Source organism: Jaminaea rosea (genome assembly GCF_003144245.1).
Source record: "Jaminaea rosea strain MCA 5214 unplaced genomic scaffold BDZ90scaffold_11, whole genome shotgun sequence".
Classification (NCBI taxonomy): Eukaryota; Fungi; Basidiomycota; class Exobasidiomycetes; order Microstromatales; genus Jaminaea; species Jaminaea rosea.
Window position 1 is genome coordinate 271445 of NW_020289985.1, and position 21504 is coordinate 292948.

The 21504-nt window shown below is 56.4% G+C and overlaps 12 protein-coding genes across 12 annotated transcripts; 5 read left to right on the forward strand and 7 right to left on the reverse strand.

Annotated features, from left to right (window-relative positions):
• Window positions 1-213: 213 nt before the first annotated feature.
• BDZ90DRAFT_242026 (putative ubiquitin-conjugating enzyme E2) lies at window positions 214-1340 on the forward strand (the record flags this gene model as incomplete). Its single annotated transcript, XM_025507406.1, has 6 exons — window positions 214-277; window positions 353-483; window positions 569-626; window positions 717-829; window positions 906-990; window positions 1074-1340. 6 exons carry the CDS (start codon window positions 214-216, stop codon window positions 1142-1144), a joined length of 522 nt encoding a protein of 173 aa, XP_025360854.1. The 3' UTR covers window positions 1145-1340.
• BDZ90DRAFT_267312 (exocyst complex component Sec6) lies at window positions 938-4080 on the reverse strand (the record flags this gene model as incomplete). Its single annotated transcript, XM_025508705.1, has 3 exons — window positions 938-2976; window positions 3053-3098; window positions 3120-4080. 3 exons carry the CDS (start codon window positions 4078-4080, stop codon window positions 1374-1376), a joined length of 2610 nt encoding a protein of 869 aa, XP_025360855.1. The 3' UTR covers window positions 938-1373.
• Window positions 4081-4358: 278 nt separating this feature from the next.
• BDZ90DRAFT_233379 (hypothetical protein) lies at window positions 4359-6287 on the forward strand. Its single transcript, XM_025506609.1, has one exon. It carries the CDS (start codon window positions 4387-4389, stop codon window positions 6133-6135), a length of 1749 nt encoding a protein of 582 aa, XP_025360856.1. The 5' UTR covers window positions 4359-4386; the 3' UTR covers window positions 6136-6287.
• A 150-nt stretch (window positions 6288-6437) lies between these two features.
• BDZ90DRAFT_246719 (Brix-domain-containing protein) lies at window positions 6438-7750 on the forward strand (the record flags this gene model as incomplete). The annotated part of the gene is made up of 6 exons (XM_025507572.1): window positions 6438-6675; window positions 6750-6817; window positions 6891-7020; window positions 7092-7284; window positions 7349-7518; window positions 7590-7750. 6 exons carry the CDS (start codon window positions 6438-6440, stop codon window positions 7748-7750), a joined length of 960 nt encoding a protein of 319 aa, XP_025360857.1.
• On the reverse strand, window positions 7630-9513 carry BDZ90DRAFT_233381 (3-deoxy-7-phosphoheptulonate synthase). Its single transcript, XM_025506610.1, has 7 exons — window positions 9089-9513; window positions 8927-9009; window positions 8701-8854; window positions 8509-8628; window positions 8356-8425; window positions 7948-8278; window positions 7630-7856 (listed from the first exon to the last, which is right to left on the reverse strand). Exons 1-7 carry the CDS (start codon window positions 9441-9443, stop codon window positions 7818-7820), a joined length of 1152 nt encoding a protein of 383 aa, XP_025360858.1. The 5' UTR covers window positions 9444-9513; the 3' UTR covers window positions 7630-7817.
• Window positions 9514-9696: 183 nt separating this feature from the next.
• On the forward strand, window positions 9697-10276 carry BDZ90DRAFT_280775 (signal recognition particle, SRP9/SRP14 subunit; the record flags this gene model as incomplete). Its single annotated transcript, XM_025509310.1, has 3 exons — window positions 9697-9768; window positions 9836-9904; window positions 9986-10276. 3 exons carry the CDS (start codon window positions 9697-9699, stop codon window positions 10274-10276), a joined length of 432 nt encoding a protein of 143 aa, XP_025360859.1.
• A 69-nt stretch (window positions 10277-10345) lies between these two features.
• BDZ90DRAFT_267320 (Metallo-hydrolase/oxidoreductase) lies at window positions 10346-11591 on the reverse strand (the record flags this gene model as incomplete). Its single annotated transcript, XM_025508706.1, has 4 exons — window positions 11346-11591; window positions 11101-11282; window positions 10797-11034; window positions 10346-10730 (listed from the first exon to the last, which is right to left on the reverse strand). The coding sequence occupies exons 1-4, from the start codon at window positions 11429-11431 to the stop codon at window positions 10346-10348; spliced, it is 891 nt and encodes a 296-aa protein (XP_025360860.1). The 5' UTR covers window positions 11432-11591.
• BDZ90DRAFT_50027 (hypothetical protein) lies at window positions 11480-14418 on the reverse strand. The gene has a single exon (XM_025509630.1). It carries the CDS (start codon window positions 14298-14300, stop codon window positions 11682-11684), a length of 2619 nt encoding a protein of 872 aa, XP_025360861.1. The 5' UTR covers window positions 14301-14418; the 3' UTR covers window positions 11480-11681.
• A 135-nt stretch (window positions 14419-14553) lies between these two features.
• BDZ90DRAFT_233383 (hypothetical protein) lies at window positions 14554-16860 on the forward strand. Its single transcript, XM_025506611.1, has 4 exons — window positions 14554-14812; window positions 14899-15089; window positions 15176-16116; window positions 16252-16860. The coding sequence occupies exons 1-4, from the start codon at window positions 14728-14730 to the stop codon at window positions 16454-16456; spliced, it is 1422 nt and encodes a 473-aa protein (XP_025360862.1). The 5' UTR covers window positions 14554-14727; the 3' UTR covers window positions 16457-16860.
• Window positions 16597-18206, reverse strand: BDZ90DRAFT_233386 (STE3-domain-containing protein). Its single transcript, XM_025506612.1, has 4 exons — window positions 17631-18206; window positions 17446-17567; window positions 16929-17382; window positions 16597-16864 (listed from the first exon to the last, which is right to left on the reverse strand). Exons 1-4 carry the CDS (start codon window positions 18026-18028, stop codon window positions 16681-16683), a joined length of 1158 nt encoding a protein of 385 aa, XP_025360863.1. The 5' UTR covers window positions 18029-18206; the 3' UTR covers window positions 16597-16680.
• A 242-nt stretch (window positions 18207-18448) lies between these two features.
• BDZ90DRAFT_233388 (hypothetical protein) lies at window positions 18449-19078 on the reverse strand. Its single transcript, XM_025506613.1, has one exon. It carries the CDS (start codon window positions 18784-18786, stop codon window positions 18607-18609), a length of 180 nt encoding a protein of 59 aa, XP_025360864.1. The 5' UTR covers window positions 18787-19078; the 3' UTR covers window positions 18449-18606.
• Window positions 19079-19443: 365 nt separating this feature from the next.
• BDZ90DRAFT_265211 (hypothetical protein) lies at window positions 19444-21409 on the reverse strand (the record flags this gene model as incomplete). Its single annotated transcript, XM_025508657.1, has 5 exons — window positions 19444-20404; window positions 20497-20677; window positions 20761-21093; window positions 21166-21312; window positions 21384-21409. The coding sequence occupies 5 exons, from the start codon at window positions 21407-21409 to the stop codon at window positions 19850-19852; spliced, it is 1242 nt and encodes a 413-aa protein (XP_025360865.1). The 3' UTR covers window positions 19444-19849.
• Window positions 21410-21504: the final 95 nt, after the last annotated feature.

The following is a 21504-nucleotide window of genomic DNA, read 5'->3' on the forward strand; positions in this document are numbered from 1 at the left end:
CGGAAGGGGCGCCGACTTGAAGTGGACGCCGCCGCCACAGTGGACTCGAGTGGACGTGAGGGCCACTCGACCTGGCTTGCCTCACTACCACTTGAGTCCTCACCGACACCAACACCAACGCCAAAGGCGGAATTCAGCATACATTGACCGCAATAACAGCACAGCAAACAAGACGTAGAGTAGCATCAAGCTGGCTCATACGTCACCACCGCAATGTCATCTTCACCTAGCGGGAATGCCCTCCTCTTGCAGAGGCAATTGAAGGAACTCAGGAAGCGTGCGTGCCTCCTCGCCTTGATCACCTCACTCTAGCCTCCGCTAACTTGTATCAGCTCTTCATGGCCACCCTCAGACCCTGTTGAGGGCTTCAGCGCAGGCCTCAAAGATGAGAGCAACCTCTATCATTGGGAGATCATGATCATTGGGCCTGCAGACACCCTCTACGAAGGGGGGTTCTTGAGGGCTGAGCTCATCTTCCCGCCAGTGAGACGACAGCACCACAAGATGAGACCGCCTTGCGCGACGAGAGCTGACAGATGACTGTCTTCCCCCTCGCAACTGCAAATAGGAGTACCCACTCTTGCCGCCAGAGCTCAAGTTCAATACGCCGATGTGGCATCCCAATGGTGAGCTGCGAGCGCGACTGGCTGGCAACCTTGCCTGGTGACTCCGTAGCTGACTGCTGGCTTACTCTTTTCGCCTCCTGCCCTCGGCAGTCTACGCAGATGGCAAGCTTTGCATCTCCATCCTACACGCGCCAGGCGTCGACCAATACGGCTTCGAGGATGCGAGCGAGCGATGGCTTCCTGTGCATACCGTCGAGTCCATCGTGAGCCTCAAGAGACCGCAAGCAGCTTCGTCACATCCTCCATCGCTGAACACAATCCCCTCGCTCCCGCGCGCAGCTCGTATCCGTCATCTCCCTTCTCTCGGCAGACGTGCCCAACCTCGATTCTCCGGCTAATGTAGACGCAGCAAAGCAAGTGAGAGGTGAGCTCGACTTTACGCCTTCGCTCTTGAAAGCTCTTGACGCCAGAGCTGATGATCATTTGTCTCCAATTTCACGCGCACAGAGGATTTTGCCGGGTACAAGAAGAAGGTCCGCAGATTGGTGCGACAGTCCGCGGAAGAGGCCTACGATTGAGGTTTGCGCGATGCCAACGGAGGAGCATACCGCCCTTCAAGCTACTGTCATTGGAGCCCCTCACATATCTCTGCACTCTCAACGCACCTGCACCCATCCCTGCCGCTCTCATTCCCTCCCCCTTGTACTCTAGACAGCTACGCTCTTTTCATGCTTCAATGGCTACGAATGGACTCGATGACTTTAAAGCGCGCTCACAGGGAAGTGTGCATTGGTGATGCATGCGCGACTAGGGCCCCATTCCTCCTGCCCTCCTGACCACACCCGCCAATCCACCCCATCCCGCCTGCTGCCCTGTAGCAGCTGGCCCCGCTCCACCCGCCAATCCCTCCCCAACTTGCCCAGCCGAACTACTCGACCCAATCATCTGTGCCCCCCTACTCCACAGAGCTCCAGCAGCCCCTACACCCGTGCCCGCGGCATAAGCCGTCTCTACTCTCTTCATAATGGCCGCCGCATGTGTCGGCTCGCCGCTCCCCTCCCCAGCCCCTTCATCCTTGCGCGGTAGGTCAGGCAACTCCTCTGCTTTCACCTTGCGCCTCGCACTCTCCATAATCGCACTGACGTCCGACTTGTCCACATCGTCTCTTGCGCGGAGCAGTGCCTCGAAGAAGGCCAAGTTGGGACCAGCCTGCTTGGCGAAGGACCAGTAGGGTAGAAAGACCATGGCGGGAGAGGAGGAGAGGAGAGACAGGACCCCGTCGAGAAGGTCGCCTCCAGCTTTCTCCGACCAACCGCTGCCTCCTTCACCAGACTCAGCGGGGGCGTCTCGAATCCAAACTCCCATCATCATGGTGCGGAATTCGCGCACATCCTCTCTCATCCTCTCGGCTGCGGCTGGCATCTTCAACTTGCCTGAACCAACCTTACGCAAAGCCCCCAAGTAGCTGACCAAGAATCTGTCCACGAGGTCCGGTAGTAGCCTCGCCTCGAAGAAGTTTGGATTCAGCAGCTCTGCATAGTCGCTGAGGTAGTCACGCATCGTCTCCACGATCACGGTGCACGTTCCTCCTCCCTCGGACATATACCAGGCAGGCAATGTGAAGAGGTCTTTGACGGCTGGTCGGAGGTCCTCGAACACAAATTGAACCAGAATGCCTCCACACCGCGCCGAGACATCTAGGTAGCCATTGACCGCATTATCCACATCTTCGCGGATGGTGGCCTTGTACTTTGTCGAAACCAGAGACTCGAAGCGCTTGCCCAATGCTTCGGCCAAGTCGGCAGACTTGATGAGCTCGTTGCATAGGGCGATGACGTACTCAGTCAGCCCAGGAGGTACGTCCTCTGGATTCTTGGCCTTGATTTGCTTCGAAAATTCGGCCTCGAGGACGCGAAGCCATGTTGCTTGACTGGACATTATAGCCCGCGTGGCGTGGCCTACACAGCGAGCGACGAGGGAGCCTTGATTCGAGTCGGCGGCTAGGTCGCACTGCTGTGTGAGCATCTGAAAGAGAATGCTTGCATAATTGAGGCCGTACAAGCCCTCAGCATCGCGCTCTGGTGCCTCGTTGCGCTGAGTGAAGAGGCGCACCTCGTCGCTCATCAGATTTGCGGTCCATTCGTCGATCTTGCGGGTGATGAGGCCTAGATAGTCGTCGATTATGCTCTGCTCGCGCCCATCGAGGAGGGTGGGCTGCAGCCATTCGTCGACGGGGATGCCGAGTTCCTTGCGCATCGTTGAGGTGTACTCTTGCGTGAATTGATAGAGGGACAGGACCGTTGAGGCTGGGGGATCGAGATCGAGTATGCGCGCGCGAAGCGTTTGGCCGAGGTGTTTGTGGTACGACTTGGCAAAGAAGCGAAGGATGTTGTAGTCAGGTGGGAAGAGGCTGTGCGGCACGAGAGTAAGGAGGTTAGCCATGGCAAGGACGACAGAAGAGGTATCACTGCCTGCTCCCTCCTCACCCAACTATCTGCTCCTTGACCATATCGAGGTCCTTGTACACCCAATCTAGATGGTCCAGAAACTCACTTTCCCTCCCATCGCTTCCGAACCGCTGCCAGCATTCCTCAAAGAGGTCACCCGTAGCGGCGTCGATTGCCTCGAGCAATTTTGGCCTGTAGAGCTTGATGACCCTGGCGTTTGCAATGACGCTTCTGAATCTCGCTGCCCCCTCCAAATTTGCCTTCTTTGCCAGCCTGATGGCCGCAGCCTTCTCGTCTTGCCTCGACTCCTTTTCTATGATCTTGATCAGTCGCACGACGACGGACGCTCGCCCTTCTCTGACGACGAGATCAAAGGTGCGTGATCCCAAGGCCAAGAGATACTCGTCGAAGCTTCTGACCAGTCCATCCAAGGGCTCAAAGAAGTGCGAGAGGTGTGCCCTCACATCGGCTGAGCAAGTCCTTGCCATCTGTAAAGTCTCATTCCTAAATGCCTCCAAGGCGGAAATGTGGTGATGAAGCCACAAGAGGTCCGATGCCTCACCATAGAGGTCAGCCTGCGCCTCGTTTAGGACTCGGGATAGGTGCTCGATCTTGGGCGGCAGCATCTCGAGGCTGTGTAGCACATTGGACGTCTGGACGAAGTTGCGGTGGATCTGAGATACTTGGGAAATGACGCGAAATGCTTGGGATGAGGCCGAACCGTTTCCCTCGTTGACGCCATCTTGGCGTGTACAGATTCGCTCTACCTCTGCAAAGGCTTCGCGAACGCCTTGTACATCCTTTCGCGTAGCTTGAAGCTTGAGCAGACCATCTCGGATGGCTTCGAGCTGCTCTTTGGCTCCGGACTTGAGCTTGGCCTCGAGGGTGAGCGACTCGCGGTGGAGCTTGCTGCGCAGACCTTCCAATCGGGAAAGATCGTCGGGCGATTTGAGGTGGTCTGCAACGAGATTCTTGGACGATGAGGCGATTGCTGATGACGACGAGATTGCATTGTTGGCTAATGCTTGGTGATCTGAAGCGTGGGGTTGAGCTGTAGCTGCAGCCATGGCTGCGCTCCGCCGTGATGGAGCAAAGGCAAGCCAATCAGCCAAGGAACCAACAGACGAGGCTACGAGACCGGCAAGCGAGCGTCCCCACACCGGGCAGAAAGGGCAGCAGGGGCAGACCAGGAGGAGCAGCGGCAATCGGACAGACCACGACGCACAAGCGCCACACAAAGTCCACAATGGAGGCTTGGCCGGGGCCGCGAAGCAAAGATTAGGAAGACCTTCCCCTTCCCCCTTTGAAGCTGTTTCTCCTTCTCTTTAGCCATGCCAACCAAATAGATCTTCCCCTCGCTCCTCGATAGCAACATGCCTCTCGCCTCGATACGCTCTCAGTCGACGGACGACCCTCAGATCTTCTTCCCTCGCCTGTATTCGCCAAAATGGACGCCGCTGCTCCTCGTTATCAGCGTAACTGGGTCTACATTTCTACAGACCCTCTGGAGTGGAGCATTGACCATTGCCATTCCCACCATCGGCAAACAGCTCGGTCTCGCCGGTAACAATCTACAATGGCCCCTGACGCTCTTTTCTCTTTTCCAGGGATCCTTCCTCCTCATGGCAGGCGCTCTCTCTGATTCCCTCGGCCGTAGACTCTTCTTCATCATCGGCATCATATGGTCCTTTGCAATCTCCCTCGCCATTGCCTTTGTGCGCGATTCAAAGAGCTTCATTGCCCTCAACTCCCTCCTTGGTTTCGGATGCGCAATTCTTTCCCCTTCAGCGACGGGCCTCTTGGCAACCATTGCCGATCCCAAGCTACGCAGCTGGTCCTACGCTGCACTGGGAGCTGGCCAACCTTTGGGATTCGTCGTGGGCCTCTTGGCCGCCGGATTCCTTGCCGAACGATGGCGAGTCATTGCCTACATGTTCTCGGGGGGAGCCTTCTTGTTCTTCGTCACAGCTCTAATGTCGCTACCAGCTCATGATCCCCCTCCCCACGCCCCTTCATCGCGCCGAGAACTCCTCTCCCGCTTTGATTGGCTTGGTGCCGCCCTCTCAACGACGGGACTCGTCTTGCTCACCTTTGCCCTCGCCGATGCTGGCTCGAGCTCGAGAGGATGGAAAACACCCTTCGTCCCCGCCATGCTTCCCCTCTCTGCCTTGGCACTGGCCGCCTGGGGCCTGTGGGAGAAGCGCCTCGAACGACGCTTTGCCAATGGCACTTCCAAAGTAGCGCCTCTTCTTCCTCTGACCATCTTCCGCGCACCTACCCTCTCACCACTACTGGGCATGGTCTTCCTCCTGTGGTTGACATTTAACGTCTTCTCCTACTTTGCTACGCTATGGATTCAAGAGGTTCAACGCCTCGACTCACTCGAAGCCGCTGTCCGCTTTATCCCCATGGTCGTCGCCGGCATCTTCTTCAATCTCGTCGCGGGCTTCGCAATGAGTCGCATCCATGCTCTCTGGCTCATCGTTTCTGGCGGCATAGGCGGAGCAGGTAGCTGTCTCATTCTAGCCCTCATCAACAAGGACACGTCCTACTGGGCTGGCCTCTTTCCAGCATTCATCCTTACAGTTGCCACCGATCTCGTCTTCCCTTGTGCTCAGTTGCAGAGTGTCAAGTCAGTCGGGCCTGCCCGTGCCGCGCTCGCTGGGGGGCTCTTCTCGACGACCACCAGGCTTGCGACATCTCTGGGCCTCGCCCTCACGGCTACCATCTCTGGACAGGTGACGGCAAAGTACGCCCACAGTCAAGGTGGATTGGATGCCACGGCACCGCAAGCACTCATCAAGGGGTACCAAGCTGCAATGTGGTTCTGCTTCGCGGGATCCATCGCTGGCGTCGTCGTAGCTTGTATATGGCTCAGAGGCGTTGGCATCATCGGAGACAGCGTTGACAGGAGAGACATAGCACCAGACAAGGCCAGCATCAAGGGTCGTGAGCCTCATGAGGTTGATGATGCCGCACTCGCTCACCATGATCCCATAGCATTGGCCCTCGCAGTGCCGCCACAAGCATGTTCTCGCGAGGTAGATGACGGCATCGAGCTCTCCAACATTCGCGGCACGAGAACGCGTACTGCTTGCAGTCATCTGGTTGAACGTGTCTAGAGAAGTAGAGAAGTCGGGCATCAGACCATCTTGACATGTCTCGCTTCCGAAGTTCAGACGAAGAAGCATCAAGAGAGTGAGAAGTAGCGCAGATCGTACTGCTTCCGTATTGCGTATGATTCCTCATAGAAATACATTGCATTGCTGGGAATTGAAAATGACCAGATCCATCAAAGATTGAGTCGCGCCGGACGATGGGGAGAGGCGGACTGGTGGACTGGTCGGATTGCAGAAAGGCGGAACGAGCGTCGAAATTTCTGATGAGCGTTGCCCACCTTTCTCCTCATCATTCTCATCCTATCATGGCATCTCTTCTGCGAAAAGCACAGTCTGCAGCTTTGCAAGAGCCGGAGGCGTCCTCTTCCAGCATACTCGAAGCCAAGGGAGGCAAACGCAAAGCTACCAGCGACGAAAGCGATGGGTCGACATCGATGAGGAGGAACAAGCAACGGGTGCTCTTGATTCCCTCGCGGGGCGTGACGAGTCAGATGAGGCATCTCGTGTCGGATCTCGAAGCCTTGATGCCACAGTCGAAGAAGGGTGAGTGCAGAGAAAGGCTGGCCACAGTGGTCGATGATGAAGTGCCTTACCCACCCCTCTCCGTTCCTCGACAGACTCCAAGCTTGACTCCAAATCGAACTTGCATATCATCAATGAGCTTGCCGAGCTCAACAACTGCAACGTGAGAGCAATCGTCGAAGCCATTCTGTAGGGGAATCGCATGCTCATGAAGTCGACCACCCGCTCGCATCCAGAACACGCTCTACTTTGAGGCTCGCAAGCACCAGGACCTCTACATGTGGGCCTCCAAGACGCCAAACGGACCCAGCGCAAAGCTCTTCATCCAGAACATCCACACGATGGACGAGCTGAAGATGACAGGAAGTGAGTGGAGCTAACCAGACGAATGCCGTTGACTCAAAGCATCGTAGCTAATGGCGATCCATCGCGCCCAGACTGCCTCAAGGGCTCACGACCGGTCCTCTCCTTTGACGCTGCCTTCGACTCGAGCCCGCATTGGTCGCTGCTCAAGGAGATGTTGACCCAGGCATTCGGTGTGCCCCGGACCTCAAGACGGACAAAGCCCTTTGTTGATCATGTCCTCTCCTTCAGCATCTTGGACGGCAAGATTTGGTTTAGGAACTGGCAGTGAGTAAGGCAATCGGGTGCTTCACTTTGCCAGCAAGCTAACTTGTCCTTCGTCCGACAACAGGATCGTGGAGAACTCTGCTGATGAGAAGATGTCGTCGTCGAAGAAGTCCAAGAAGGCCGGTGCTGACGAAGCTCAACCCACGCTCGTCGAGATCGGTCCGCGCTTCGTCATGACACCCATCCGCATCTTTGAGGGCAGCTTTGGCGGGGCGACTCTGTACGAGAACCCAGGTGAGTCATATCGCTTCACTTAAGGCGCACTGCCTTGATTCGCTCACGCCTCGTCTGCTGTCCTGTCACAGAGTACATATCGCCCAACGCTGTTCGCCATCTTGAGCGACGTCAGAAGGGCCAGGAGTACAAGACCCGCTCGGCGAATCAGGAGGCATTGCGGGCCAAGAAGGAGAAGCTGCAAAGAGAGAAGAAGGTGGACGAGCTTGCGGTCGGCAAAGTCTTTGCTTGAGCGCGGAGAAGAAGATGTCACAGCGAGACGGTAGGACCGGATGGATAGGGAAATGCTATTATACAGCTCAAGCCTGCGTTGCGATCTTTCTGCGCGAGAGGACCGCCTTGAGCGTGTGCGAGGAGTGGTAGAGCGTTCAGCTTTGCGTTCACACAGGAGTGCGGGCGAGCGGTCAAGCGCGTCTCGAGCTGACTCACTTGACTCAGTTGCGACAGAAGCTGCTCAGTAGTTTGCCAGCTTACGCAGCCGTCGGTGATGGAGACGCCGTACTGAAGCTCCTCGACCTTGCCCTCCTTGGGCTCGCCCTGTTTGCCCTCGTTGATGTGACTCTCGATCATGACACCGGTGATGGCCTTTTCACCCTTAGACAATTGATCGGCGACCGACGCAATGACCTTTGGCTGGTTGCGGTAGTCCTTGCTCGAGTTGCCATGGGAGGCATCGACCATGATGGAAGGATGGCGGGAAGGCAGAGCCTTGGACAGCTGCTCGTGAGATGATGCGATAGAGGCTTCATCGTAGTTGGTGCTGTACGATGCGAGAGAGAGCGAAGGTCAGTCGAGCGTACATTTTCGCAACAAGCCTGAGTCGTAGCGGAAACTCACCCTTTTGAGCCACCACGGTGAACAATGTGCAAGTCGGCATTGCCAGCCGTCTTGACAATGGCGGCCAGGCCTGCGGGAGAGAGTAGATCGAGAGGAGAGGCTTCAGCATTAGATCTGTGAAGAAGGTGTGAAGGTGTTGTCTGCAGCACTCACCTTGAGAGGTGACTCCCATAAAGGCATGAGGTTGCGACGATGCACGGATGGCGTCGACAGCAACGCCGAGCCCGCCATCAGTGCCATTCTTGAAGCCAATTGGCATTGAGAGGCCGGAAACTGTGGGCGCGAAAGAGTGTGAGCTCGACATGTTTAAGAGGCCCAGTCTCAGCCTTGCTGCCCTCGACTCACCGAGCTCTCGGTGCAGCTGCGACTCGGTTGTTCGCGCACCAATTGCTCCCCACGAGTAGAGGTCAGAAGTGTACTGCGGTGAGATGGTGTCGAGAACCTCGCATGCGACGGGGACACCAGAAGACGTGAGGTCGACGAGTAGCTTGCGGGCAATCTATGTATGAAGCGCATTGAAAGAATCGTTAGAATGTGCTAGCGAAGCAGCTGGGAAGGTTAGTGAACGAACCTTGAGACCACGATTGATCTGGAAAGTGCCGTTGATATCAGGGTCATTGATCAAGCCCTTCCAGCCAACTGTAGTTCGAGGCTCTGAATGTGCGGAGCGGATGAAAGGATGATGAGCTTCGTTTCCGAGTAAAGCAAGGTGAAGCAAACAGCGCGCGCTCACTTTCGAAGTAGGCTCGCATGACGATAACGAGCTCCCCGCGGTACTGGTCAACGCTCTTTGCCAACCTTGAGGCGTACTCCTTTGCCTGCTCAGGATCGTGGATTGAGCATGGGCCGACTACGACGAGCAATCGATCATCTTTGCCATTGATGACGGCTGAAGCCTCGGCTCGTGCTCTGGCGATGACCTGCTGCGCCTTGGGAGGTACAGGGATCTCATGAAGGAGGAGCGAGGGCGAAATCAAGGGCTCGTAGCCTGTGACGCGAGTGTCGTTCGAGTAGACGTGGCTGCCCTGGTTCGATTGAGAGGTAGGCAGGACGTCTGATAGCGGCTGAGAGGTACCATCGATGGCCATGATGACGGTGGGGATGAGCAAGCAGCGGCGGACGGTTGTGAATGAAATTGAAATCGGAAGATGTCAAGCGGGCGGCGCAGCGTGCGGCGGGCCAAGACAAGAGTCAACAATCGTTGGAAAAGTGTGGCCGGCGGAAGAAGACCACGAGGCGCGCAGTCCGCCTTGATCGATGGATGGATGATGCCGCCTAACAGCCTGCACGCAACGCACAGGCAAAGGTATGATCCAAGCCACCTAACCTCCTTCCCCGATCATGGTATACATCAAACATTGGGCAGATTTTCACTCTCGTGCCCTCGAGCTGTATCAGGGAGATCCAGACAGGGTGAGCTGGGGAGTCTTCAGCTGACTTCCGCCGTGTCGCTGATCACCTCGACCTCTTCGATGAGCAGACTCGCTATCTGGTTAAAGCTCACCCAGCCAGACAATGGCTCGTCCTTAAAGTCACCGACAATGTCACTGTGAGTTGGCTGCGGTTGACAAGGGAGTTCAAAGGCCAGTTAGGGCCCTTCACTAATCCCTTTCTTCTCCCTTCATCCCAGACTCTCAAGTACCGCTCCCGCTCCACCGTCATACTCAACCGCTTCGAGCTCTTAAACCGCGAGCTGACGGCAAAGATGGCAGCACAAGATCAAGGAGTAGCTCCAGCGGGCCAGGGAGGTGAGAACCGGGCTCTCGGTGTTGTCAAAGATAAGACGAGCGCCTCACAGGTCGATGTGGCAGACGCAGCAGTTGGCCAAGGTGGGGTTGGTGGAGCGGGAGGGGTGGGCGGCAGTGGGCAGGCAGCCAGCAACAGCAAGAAGAAGAAGAAGAAGAAAGGTGGCAACAAGTAGATGCGATGCGATTCGCTTCAATTACTACCCTGTTCATAGCGAAACAAGCTGCTGCTCGACGTCGTCGACTCAGACCTTTGCCATCATCTTGCCCGAGTTCTTGAGCTCTCTGAGCACCGACATTGTCTCAATCTCGCCCTTGCCTTGGGTGCCGACCCTCTGTTGAACCTCAGCATCACCGACGAGCATAAAGACATTGTGCTTCTTCTCGTCCCCAATGGTATACTTTCCTGTTGTGACGCTCGTCTTGCGTACTTCGTCAAGAAGCTGGAGGATGGCCGGTCGCTCGGGCAAAACCCCGGCAGAGAAGGCGACGTTGGACTTTGTGTACTCGTGACCGCAAAAGACGACAGTATCGTCGGGTAGCGAGGCGAGCACCTTGTTGAGGGCGGTATGCATCTCAGCTGGCGTCCCTTCGAAGAAGCGACCGCAGCCAGAGACGAAGAGCGTGTCGCTGACGTTGGCGGAGCGGGTTAGCTTTGTGCTCAGCATACGACTCCTCCGCCTTCAGTTTGCTCACCCAGTAAAGACGGCCCTCTTGATTTCGTTTGCGGGCAGATTGCTCCGCGTATCCTCAAGGAAGAACGCAATAGAGTCTTGCGTATGACAAGGGGTAGCATGGCACTTGACGGCGATGGACTGGCCAATCTTGAAATCGCTGCCGTCCTTGACGAGCGTGTTCATGGTGGGCGTCTGGCTGCCGGCCCAGATAGGAGCCTTGGCATAGGCCTTGGCAAAGTCATCGTTACCTCCGGAGTCTGTGGAGCGGCAGGCTTTTGTCAGCACCTGCCGAGCGACGCCTCTCGTCTACGCGCGATATTCACGATCGTGATGGTGGTGAGTGGTGATACAGCCCACGACATTCTCGACATTGCCATTGGCGGCGTCCTGGACCTTGCTCAGGGTATACGGGTCCACGAATACCCCATCACCAGACGGGGTATCGACGACGACGTAAGCATAGTTGTCGTCACGTACTGGGACTGGAATCACGCGCATGGTGAGCCTGGCAAGGCGAGTTGCGTCAGAGTCGAGCCCGAGGTCGGCTTGCCTATAGAGCGGCACTCACCTGGATGAAGAGCTGAAGGCACGTTGTGATGACGGTGATGCCGACAATCGAGGTCGAAGCAGCGAGGGGATGCGCTTAGGGAGCATGAGGTACAGAGAGGCGATGATCGACGCACGACACAAGGAAATCGCCGCCACCTCCCTCCTCCACTTTGCATGGCGTTGCCGGCGGTCAGGTCAGGTGAAGGCGAAGAGATGTAGTCGAGACGAGCAACGACGAAGATTACCTTGCGAGAAGACAACAGCTAGGCAAGCATCGATTAGACGGATACAATTTGCTACCGGGTGGCATAGCATTTCAGAACAGACCAGAAGCTGCGCGCTCGCATATTCAACCTCATCTGATGCCTTTGTACCATCCTGCAGACTTCTGAGCCCTCCTTCTCTCCTTTCTTCGCGGACGAGCGTAGCCTTCATCAAAGGGCCGCCCTCCTCTTTCGTCGAAGTCCTCGTTTAGCGGTAGACTTTGCCGGAGAAGTCGATTCTCGACGCCGAGGATATCCGTCCTTATCGGGAAATTGTCCGCGTCGACCCATTCTCGGCACCATGCGTCAATCGGTCCCATCAACGAAGCGTCCGCAGAGAGATTCTGGGACCACAAAGGCAGGTCTCTGAAAGCCGTCAGGCTGACGAGTCCCATTATTTCACGGCTGGGCTGTAGAGACAATCGTCTCATCCATGATAAGACCATTAATGGCTCTGTCCAGACGTCGTCTGATCCGGAGAGGAAAGAGAAGGGGGTTGAGACTCGGTGTGAGTGCGGTTCGTGGTGCTGCTCGCCATTTTCGAGGAGTCGAATGATGCAGAGCAGGCTTAAATAGCCCTCAAATAGGTCATTGCCGAACACAACGGAGGTCCATGGAAGACTGCGGCCGCAGTCGTCAACCAGACTTCCTGGCTGCTCCTCGTCACAACTCTCCGAATCGTAGTAGGCGGCCCGAGTACCGCTTTGGGATGAATGGGCTTCTGGGGAGCTTGATGGTACGATGCTCAGCTCAGAGGCCTTGAAACTGGTTCGAAAGGGCCGCCAGCTGAGGGCTGCGCGGCAGGCTTCCACCGCGCTGACTTCCGTCCGGAGATCTGGATGCTGAGAGAAGATGATATGTCGGAAGACTGCCTTCGCACGTAGGGCTGGTGGCAAGCCGTCCCAAAGAGGTGAACTGTCGTTGTTGTCCCTCTGCCAAGGTTGGTGAGAGAGTAGAGCATCTACATCTGCCTCTAGGTCGTGTGACATTATCATCTCTTGGCGATTGCGAGTCTCCTTGCTTCTGATTCGGCGCTCGACATCCAGTCTTGCTGCGTGGCGAGCACCCGAAAGAAGGGCGAGCAGGGAGAAGTGGTCATGCGGACAGCCGGCGATTCCTGGACTGTGCTTCCATACGGCCCAGCAGGCCATCGGCCGATGCGAATTCAACGTGGTTCCCATCAATGTGCGAGGCAGACGGCTCGAGGGCATTGCGGGCAGCATGCCGACTGCCGCTGGATCTGACCAAGCCTTGACATTCGGTGACGAATTAATCCTGCGTAGCGGACCACTCAATGCTTCCAGCTCTTCGGCCAATTTTGATACTGCATGCTGCTGCTCAGTGGACGTTGTCACCCAGCTTTGTAGGAGATCGACGGCGTCGCCCCAGGAATCGCCGAGAATCGAAAGGCGAACTGCGTTGGATGCAATACGCGGCGTGGGCTGCACACGATAGCGACGGACGCAATGATCCCACATGTGCATGCCAGCCCTGAGCACTTGCTTTGTGAAAGCAGGCAGCGAACCAAGACCCGAAAGGAAATGCTGCAAGAATGCAGGATGTGATGCAAGGTGAGGATGAGGTCCAGCCGCGACGCTATCCCGAGGGCTGCCGTGAGGACGAGACCAGAGGTTGGTGATTGTGAATGGCTGGTCCGCTCCTGCTGCCAAGGTGGGATCGAAGGCGACTAGGGTTCCCCAGACACGAGAGCGTAGTGGGTCGCTGAGACTATTGGCCTTGATGACCTGATCGTCGAAGAAGTCGGCAGCCATTCGGAAGGCATAACCAGGTGGCACGTAGGTGGCCTGTAGTAAAGCGTCTGCATAACTTGCAAAAATTTCCGGAGGCGGACCTCCTTCGTCGAGAGTCAGCCGTCGTGCCAGATTAAGGAGCTGATCAGCTCGTTGGAGGTCCTGTTCCTCCTCGGCAGGAACGCGCAGGAAGGCGGAGATGATGCTGAGTACCTGCTGCTTCGACCCGCAATGCCGCGAGGTCTCTAATAGGGCTGTGCAGAGCTCCGTATCGGCAAATGCTCGATCGTAGATTTGCAACGGAGCAATGGGGAAGGCGATGGCTGCAGAGGGAGTGGTGGAGCTGGTCTTAGGATGGTCAGCCTCTTGCAATCCACCGCATATGATATTGATGATGCGTGCGATACGATGAGCGTCGACATCAAGGGCGGTTGCTAGCTCCACAAGGTCGAGCGAGGCATTCCTGGCTCGGTGGTCGGGAAAGGAAACGAGGCGCAGGGCAAAGTTGTCGAGAATGTCGCAGATCTCAGCCTCCCATCGAGCCTGCTGCTGACCGTCATTGATGTCGCCTGTTGAGGCGCGGATAGAGTGGAGACCCTCGACGACCACATCGACGAGATCTGATGTTAGATGGACCGCGCTCATCTTACGGAGGAGTCCATCAATGAGTATATGCATTGCGAGTGCCGTCGAGGGTGCATCGAGGCGCGACAGAGCATGGCGCGTATCGTCAACGACACGTTTGCCATCGCAAAATGATCGATGAACGCTTGCGTCGAACTCTAAAAGGCGCGAGAAAAGCGACGATTGTCCATTTGCGGCCATGTGAGAGCGACGGCGGCCAGATATGCCTTTGGCTGCTGAAGGTGGCCCTGTCCTACACGAGAAGAGAGGAGGCCAAGGATGGCGTGGCCCAAGGCTTAGACATGTCGAGGTAGCCAAGCGACGCCAAGGGGCCATTGCGCTCTATTGATGAGGCGCTGGATGATATGCTGGGTCATGCTCGCACGATCATCATCTTGCCGTGAAGAGGTTGGAGAGATCAGGGCAGGATGAAGTGACTGTTCATTTCGTCCTGGGCAGCCCGCCTCGCCGCACCCGCCCGCTTTGGCTCAACTTTTTGTCCAGTTCCCGGCCGCGCACTGGGCTGGATTGCCTGCTCTTGGGCCAGGACGGACTCGAGTCGACTTGGACTCGAGTGCGACACCAATTCCGAAGAAGGACAGACGACGACGACGACGACGACGAAGTTGCCTTTGACCATTGCTCATCCGTTCGTACGACATCTTCTCTCAAACCACCTTCGCTGCCAGCAACCCATCCTCCTCATTACGCTTCTTGCCCTCACTGAATTGAATACTGGCGCGCATATAGCCAATCCGTGGACATGGCTGCAGCGACCGAGGCCAATGGTCAGAGCGACATCGTCGGCTCATCCGGGATCGTCGAGGGGATCAAGGCAGTCTCCATCGGTGAGCATATATTGCAGTCTTGCGATCCTTTCAGCATCAGATCATCCTGCTCATCGCTCTCCATTCCCCTCTCGCTCGCCATGCAGACACTTCCAAGCTCACACCTCTGAGCCCTGAGGTCATCAGCAGGCAGGCAACGATTAATATTGGCACCATCGGTCACGTAGCTCACGGCAAGTCAACCGTCGTCAAAGCAATCTCAGGCGTGCAGACTGTTCGTTTCAAGAATGAACTCGTCCGAAACATCACCATCAAGCTTGGTTACGCTAATGCAAAGGTCGGTCGTCAGGCTGGATGGCTCGGCCAAGCAGCTCTTTGCTGACCTTTCGCGCCACTTCATTCCCGATTCGCATACATTCACAGATCTACAAATGCGACAACGACAGCTGTCCGAGACCGGGATGCTACAAGTCGTTCCCTTCGAGCAAAGAGGATCACCCGAAGTGCGAAAGGCCAGGCTGCAGTGGCACGATGAAGCTGCTGCGTCACGTCTCCTTTGTCGACTGCCCAGGACACGACATTCTCATGGCTACCATGCTTAACGGTGCTGCCGTCATGGACGCAGCCTTGCTTCTCATCGCCGGCAACGAATCGTGCCCTCAACCTCAGACGTCAGAACATCTCGCAGCAGTCGAGATCATGAAGCTCGAGCACATCATCATTCTCCAGAACAAGGTCGACCTCATCCGAAAGGAGCAGGCGGAGGAACATTGGGGCAGTATCACTCGCTTTGTCAAGGGCACCGTAGCAGACAAGGCGCCCATTGTTCCCATCTCTGCGCAGCTCAAGTACAACATCGACGCCGTCAACGAGTATCTCGTAAAGAATGTCCCCGTACCGCCGCGAGACTTCACCGCCTCGCCGAGGATGATCGTCATTCGATCCTTTGACGTTAATAAGCCTGGTGCAGAGATTCAAGATCTCAAGGGTGGTGTGGCTGGAGGGTCCATCCTCTCTGGCGTCCTCAAGCTTGGCATGGAAGTTGAGATTCGACCGGGTATCGTCACAAAGGACAACGAAGGCAAGATCCACTGCCGCCCCATCTTCTCCCGCATCGCCACCCTATACACAGAGCAGAACGACTTGCAGTTTGCCGTCCCTGGTGGACTCATTGGCGTGGGCACAAAGGTCGACCCGACCCTCTGTCGAGCGGACAGGCTCGTCGGTCAGGTCTTGGGTGCCGTCGGTCAGCTGCCCAAGATCTACACAGAGCTCGAGATCAACTACTTCTTGTTGCGCAGGCTACTGGGTGTCAAGAGTGATGGTGGCAAGCAGACAAAGGTTCAGAAGCTGGCGAAGAATGAGTGAGTCGTCCCGCCCCCTCTCCTCAACGTACAGGCGACGCCTTTGCCTGCCTTGGCGATCAATGTTGCTGATCCACTACCTCGTCCCGCCCCCTCGTCCTTCTTCCTGCCGCCTGTGTCACTCCCCATCGTCAGGGTCCTCATGGTCAACATTGGCTCGACTTCAACGGGAGGGCGTGTCATCTCAGTCAAGGCAGACTTGGCAAAGATCTACCTCACCTCGCCTGCATGCACAGAGGTCGGCGAGAAGATCGCTCTTAGCAGGAGAATTGACAAGCATTGGCGTCTCGTCGGGTGGGGCACCGTCAGGGCGGGGACCACCATCGACGCAGAGAAGTGAGACGAGCTTAGTTGCCGCCGCTGCTTTAAAGCCTGTGTGTATGCAGCTTCAGCGCTGACTAGCACGGCGGGGGAGCGTCTCTTATCGCTGGTCTGTTGAATGCACGATCGAGGTCACACTGGGCTGGATACGAAGCTGAGAAGACAAGCAGTGATAAATGAAAAGCAAGCGACTGATCCTCTGAGGCGACAGTGAGAAAGAATCTGACAACGTCCCATGCCAGCTCAATAGGCCACTGAGCGTTCCACCGTCACCTGGATCTCCTTCTCGTCATCATGGCCTGACCAAGCATACGACCCAAGGTGAGGCAGCTGCGCCGATGCCGGAGGGGTCGAAAAAGCCTTTGTGTGGAGCTCGTAGCCCCTCTCGCTGTCAACCGGGCTGAGATGGGTATTGGAGAGATCTTGACTGCCGATCCGAATGAATAGAAGGTCAGCAAAGGAATGCTACTGAGCCCGCTTGTCATACTCACGGCTGCCTGACGATAGACCTCGTCTTGGTCTTCGGCAGCGATGCCGCATTCTTTAGGCCACGGAGAATCCTGCGATATTCGCTCACCGCATCCTGAGTGAGACCGAAGATCGCAAAGAAGATGAATGCAGCGATCGGAGCTGACCATCTGACCAGGTCAAACCGGGAAAATGCCGACTCTGTGCTTGGGGTATCAAAAGCAGCAGCCGGAATTTGAGCTACGGCGCCCCATCCGTAGTGGACATCTGCCCAACTCGTATACGGTTGCAGCTCGCCGTGAAAGTCGCGCAGTTGCGACGCAAGATTGCCGATTGTGAAGGGGATGGTGATCAGCATATCGATTGTGCAGAAAGCCATCATTCGCAGGTACCGCGACTTGTTGAGATTGGTCCCCGAGCTGGCAAGGACCGCCATGAATTGAGCTCTTCTGAGACTGAACCAGCGGAAGGCTAGGACTGCGGCAGAAAGTCCCGTCGTGTCAGCACCGGTGCAAAGAAGCTTCTTGAAGTGACACTCACTAGAGTAGACCAGAGAGGTGCAGCTGACCAGAAGTATTGGTACCGGAGACAACAGGATCCAAGGCCATGATATGTAGGTAGCTGAATAACATCCGGCCCCTTCGTAGATGTCAAAGCGATGCCTGTGATGCAAGGAGTAGGGCGTTAGTTGATGTGATAGTAGATCAGCTGGTATCTGGACCTACCCTTGCCATACAACTGCCAGCGCAACGTAGACGAGCGGCAAAAGTATGCCCATCGCGAGCTCGAAGATCTTCTGTCGCTTCTTCGCGCTCGCAGTCTGCGTCACTTCGCGAGTCGAGGCAATACTTTCCAGCCTGACGGCGATGCAGAGATTGCAGGCCGGAACAGCGATGATGGACATGAGGTAGAGCCGTGTGGAGATATCGCACCAGACTGGAGCCTTGTTGTCCACATTGCTGTACCATATGACAGTATTGACGAACTGGATGAAATTGGCTAAGGCAATCCAGATGATGAGGAGGACCATGGCGATGTTACCAGTGCGAGCATGCCAAGTGAGCGGCAGCAGCACAAGAGCAGTGCCGAGAGCAGCGAAGACGGGGAAGACGGGATCTTTCATGGCGACAGGTGGTTGTTCTCGAAGTGAAGGGGCGTTGCGATCACGAAGCTCGTCGAACCAGTCATCTTGTAGTCTCAGCTATCGCGCACCAGTGCTAACGTTCTCTTTCGCGGGCGTCGCGGGAGCACAATGGGAAGCGAACAAAGGAACACTCCCCACGCGGCGGACAAAGGGCATTTAGTCGGCGTTTGGAGCGACCTCGGCAATAGATCGTGAGCGCAATTGGCCACCGCATAAGGGTAGCTTAAGACGTCTGTGGGCACGGAGCACCGAGCATGCCTCCGTAGAGCAGCCTCAAAACCCTGACGCAGACTTTGGACAACGATCATTCTCCTCAGGTAGAGCCTGTATCTTTGGACAATCGCACGAACATCGCAGCCCACAGCAAGCGTGGCATCAGACTGAGCAAGCACGTCAAAAAGAAAGATTGCAATGGAATTCCCGGGAAGGAAGAAAGGCAAGAGGAGGGCGAGCCAGGACAACGATTCGTATGGAAGCTACTCGTTCATGACTCCTGGCAGGAGGCTTTGAAGTCAGCAGCCGTCGTCGAGTGTCGCCGTGGTCACTACACTCACCCATCAGGCGACGACACAGCCAGAGGCAGGTCGGCCAGGCTTGTCAGCGTTGACGGGGGCACGAGCGACAACGCAGCCGGAGGCAGGGCGGCCAGGCTTGTCAGTGTTGACGGGGGCCGAGTCCTGAGAGTCGATCTGGACGGGTGCGACGGGCGCGAAGACGGCGGTGTAGAGAGGGTTCATCTTGATAAAGTGTTCTTTGGTTGGCTGAGGGGCTCGAGCGTGATGATGAGAAGATTGGTTGAGGTGGTGTGAAGAGAGGTAGACCTGAGTACGTACAACGCCCTCCTTATATCTCTTTTCCCCCCTGCTTCACCCCGTCGTCGATAACGTTTGCGACAGAAGAGAACAAAGGCCATTGAGTCTCTGTGGACCTGCGCCAAGGAAGAGGTGCCATCGTCTCACATGACTTCTTTGTTCGTGAGGAGGATCGCGGGAAACGTCTTGAAGCCACCTTATACTAACCACCATGGCGAACAAAGGGTCGTCTCCTGCACGTGGCTCTCAACCTTTGTTCGTCTGAACAAATTAGACCGAGACTAGACTCTCCCCGCGTCTCCGCTGCGCTTCCCCGGCATCGATTTACGCGCCGACGCCATGAGAATTGGAGATGCTTTGTCCGGCTTCCCTCACGGGGCAACCGCGATGTGGCTGGCAAACACACAATGCCACAGAAGGGAGATTCGTCCTTGTGCCTGGTGATTGCAAGCGTTATCTCAGTAGCTATACCACGTACAAGGGAAGAGTCGAGCCTCATGTCTCGATCCTCATCGCACCTGGCCATCTGAAGCAGATCTTGGACCGGAGTCAACGCTGACTTGTTTGCCTGCCATCCTCAACCAGTGAAAGCACGACAAAGTGCTGAGGACTTCTGATGGCCACCGTCCGACAGCGAACGTGCTAGCGCGAAACGCAACGAGCGCGAGATCTCTCATGGTCCGTATCTTTGGTCCACGTCTGCCTTATACGCCGCCTACTTCGTACGCGGACAAAGGGCCAAGCAAGTTCCCCTCCGACAAGCCGTACGCCGTCGAATACCATCTTTTGTCTGTTTCATCGGGATCCACGCGCGCAACGTGTGAATTCTAGGCCCTTTGTGCGTGCGACTATGATGAGTATGAGAATTCAGTAGGACAGGCTCGCCCCTTCTTTCTTTCTCATGACCGACTACACTTCATCCTCTGCTCCCCGAGCAGTGCGGGAGTCATGCTCTACGAACAAAGAGGTTCCCCACCCCCGTGCCCTCTCACTTGCCCGAACCCGCTCCTCCCCTTGGCTTGCCGTCCTGAGGAGGCTGTGCATCTTGCAAGCTCATCTGGATTGCGTGTGCAATAGCCTCCTCCTCTGTCATCTCCTCGTCTTCGTCCTCGTTCGTTGCAACAGTAGCACCAGCACCGCCCATCTCTACGTCCTCGTCGTGCCGTCCCGACTCTGCTGACTCTGTTTGCGTCGGTACCGCTTGACCCTCTTCTTGCGGCTGTGCCGAGAGCGCCAAGGCACGCTGTAGCATGGCATCTTCGTCGTCTTCGCCGTCATTACCTGCTCCTGCACTGGTACCACTGAGGGCATCGGCGCCAGGAGGTACAAGAGAGCCGCCAGAGGGCATGCCTGCTGCGGGGGCGGTAGGTCCCCCTGCTTGCGGCGGCGCGGCGGCGGAAGTCGAAGCCGAGGCCGTCGTTGATGGCGCCTCTTGTGTCTCTGACACGGTAGGGAGGGAAGCTGCGTTTGAGCCCGAAGCAGCGACAGAGCCTTCTGCTGCGCGCTGACGTGCTTGTTCTTCCTCTAGAGACATGCGAAGAGCCTGGGCGGGGAAGTGCGCAAGAGAGGGAAGGCGGTCAGCAAATGGCGCGGCAAATGGCGCGAGCATCTTGTCGCTCTTCGCAAGAAGCTCACCATGGCCAGCTCTGGGTCCATGTTGGGATCTACGCCCCACTCGTTTCCTCCTTCACCTCCGCTACCTCCGGCTCCTGCGCCGCCAGCTCCCGAGGGGCCAGCGCCATCGATGAGGATTTGCGAGGAGAGAAGCACGTCTGAGAGCAGCTGATGCTGAGAGGCCGAGACGGTCACGAGGTGGCTGTGTGAGAGCGCGGAGGTGTTGATTGTATCAGTGGACGTCAAGGAGGCCGAAGAAGATGCTGGTCGGAGGGTGAAACGCACCTGTTGTCGCCGCTATTGACGCTCTCGAGGAGTGCTTCTAGCTTGTCGGCGTTCTGCTGTTCCTCACCGAAGCTGACTACATCTAGAGCGACGTTATTCTTCTTCAATTTTTTGCCCAATGCGATGAGGTCATCGCGTGACGTCGACTGCTTGATGGGCGAACCGATGAAGACGACGATACGCTGATGCTGAGACTTGTTCTGACGATGCTTGAGAGCGAGCTGGGCAATGTTGATGGCAGTGGGTACATCTGCGGATCCAGAGAGTGTCGCGCCGTGAAGCGAAGAGACGATCTTGCCCATTTCCTGAGTGAGCGAGGCAAGGACTCGTGGTCTGACGTGGCGAGGCAAGTAGTGTGGTGAGCTCGTCATCTACGAAGGGTCGTCTTGAGAAGTACCTGCTCACCCTTTACCTGCCATGGTCATGAGGCCAACTTTGCTCTCAGGATTGCTTCCTACTTTTGCGTCGAAGAGAATCCTCGTTGCATCGTTCTGTGCTTCCCATCGAGAAGGAGGGAAGTCGCCGTTCCTCATCCACTCGGAATCGTCGAGGCTGCGGGGTAGTCGCGGCGATGGCTTGATGAGTACCACGTCTGATCAGCTCGAGGCTGACGGATTACTCACACGATCATGGTAGCCTCGAGCGGCATCTTGGGCAGTAGTGAGATGAAAAGGCTGCGCTTCAAGAAGCAACGAAGTCGCGAAACCACCAACTGTTGGTCGTCGACTCCACTCGATGGACCCA

What these genes read in the sequence shown, in the direction of transcription:
- BDZ90DRAFT_233379 (XM_025506609.1), top strand. Translation starts at nt 4,387, where the DNA reads ATGCCTCTCGCCTCGATACGCTCTCAGTCGACGGACGACCCTCAGATC.
- BDZ90DRAFT_233381 (XM_025506610.1), bottom strand. Translation starts at nt 9,443, where the DNA reads ATGGCCATCGATGGTACCTCTCAGCCGCTATCAGACGTCCTGCCTACC. An exon ending in AGATCAATCGTGGTCTCAAG is followed by an intron (nt 8,855 to 8,926) that starts GTTCGTTCACTA and finishes CTTCATACATAG; the next exon opens with ATTGCCCGCAAGCTACTCGT. An exon ending in TATGGGAGTCACCTCTCAAG is followed by an intron (nt 8,426 to 8,508) that starts GTGAGTGCTGCA and finishes TCTCTCCCGCAG; the next exon opens with GCCTGGCCGCCATTGTCAAG.
- BDZ90DRAFT_50027 (XM_025509630.1), bottom strand. Translation starts at nt 14,300, where the DNA reads ATGGCCCCTTGGCGTCGCTTGGCTACCTCGACATGTCTAAGCCTTGGG.
- BDZ90DRAFT_233383 (XM_025506611.1), top strand. Translation starts at nt 14,728, where the DNA reads ATGGCTGCAGCGACCGAGGCCAATGGTCAGAGCGACATCGTCGGCTCA. An exon ending in TTGGTTACGCTAATGCAAAG is followed by an intron (nt 15,090 to 15,175) that starts GTCGGTCGTCAG and finishes ATACATTCACAG; the next exon opens with ATCTACAAATGCGACAACGA. An exon ending in CAGAAGCTGGCGAAGAATGA is followed by an intron (nt 16,117 to 16,251) that starts GTGAGTCGTCCC and finishes CCCCATCGTCAG; the next exon opens with GGTCCTCATGGTCAACATTG.
- BDZ90DRAFT_233386 (XM_025506612.1), bottom strand. Translation starts at nt 18,028, where the DNA reads ATGAAAGATCCCGTCTTCCCCGTCTTCGCTGCTCTCGGCACTGCTCTT. An exon ending in CTGGCAGTTGTATGGCAAGG is followed by an intron (nt 17,568 to 17,630) that starts GTAGGTCCAGAT and finishes CTTGCATCACAG; the next exon opens with GCATCGCTTTGACATCTACG. An exon ending in AGGTCTATCGTCAGGCAGCC is followed by an intron (nt 16,865 to 16,928) that starts GTGAGTATGACA and finishes TCGGATCGGCAG; the next exon opens with TCAAGATCTCTCCAATACCC.
- BDZ90DRAFT_233388 (XM_025506613.1), bottom strand. Translation starts at nt 18,786, where the DNA reads ATGAACCCTCTCTACACCGCCGTCTTCGCGCCCGTCGCACCCGTCCAG.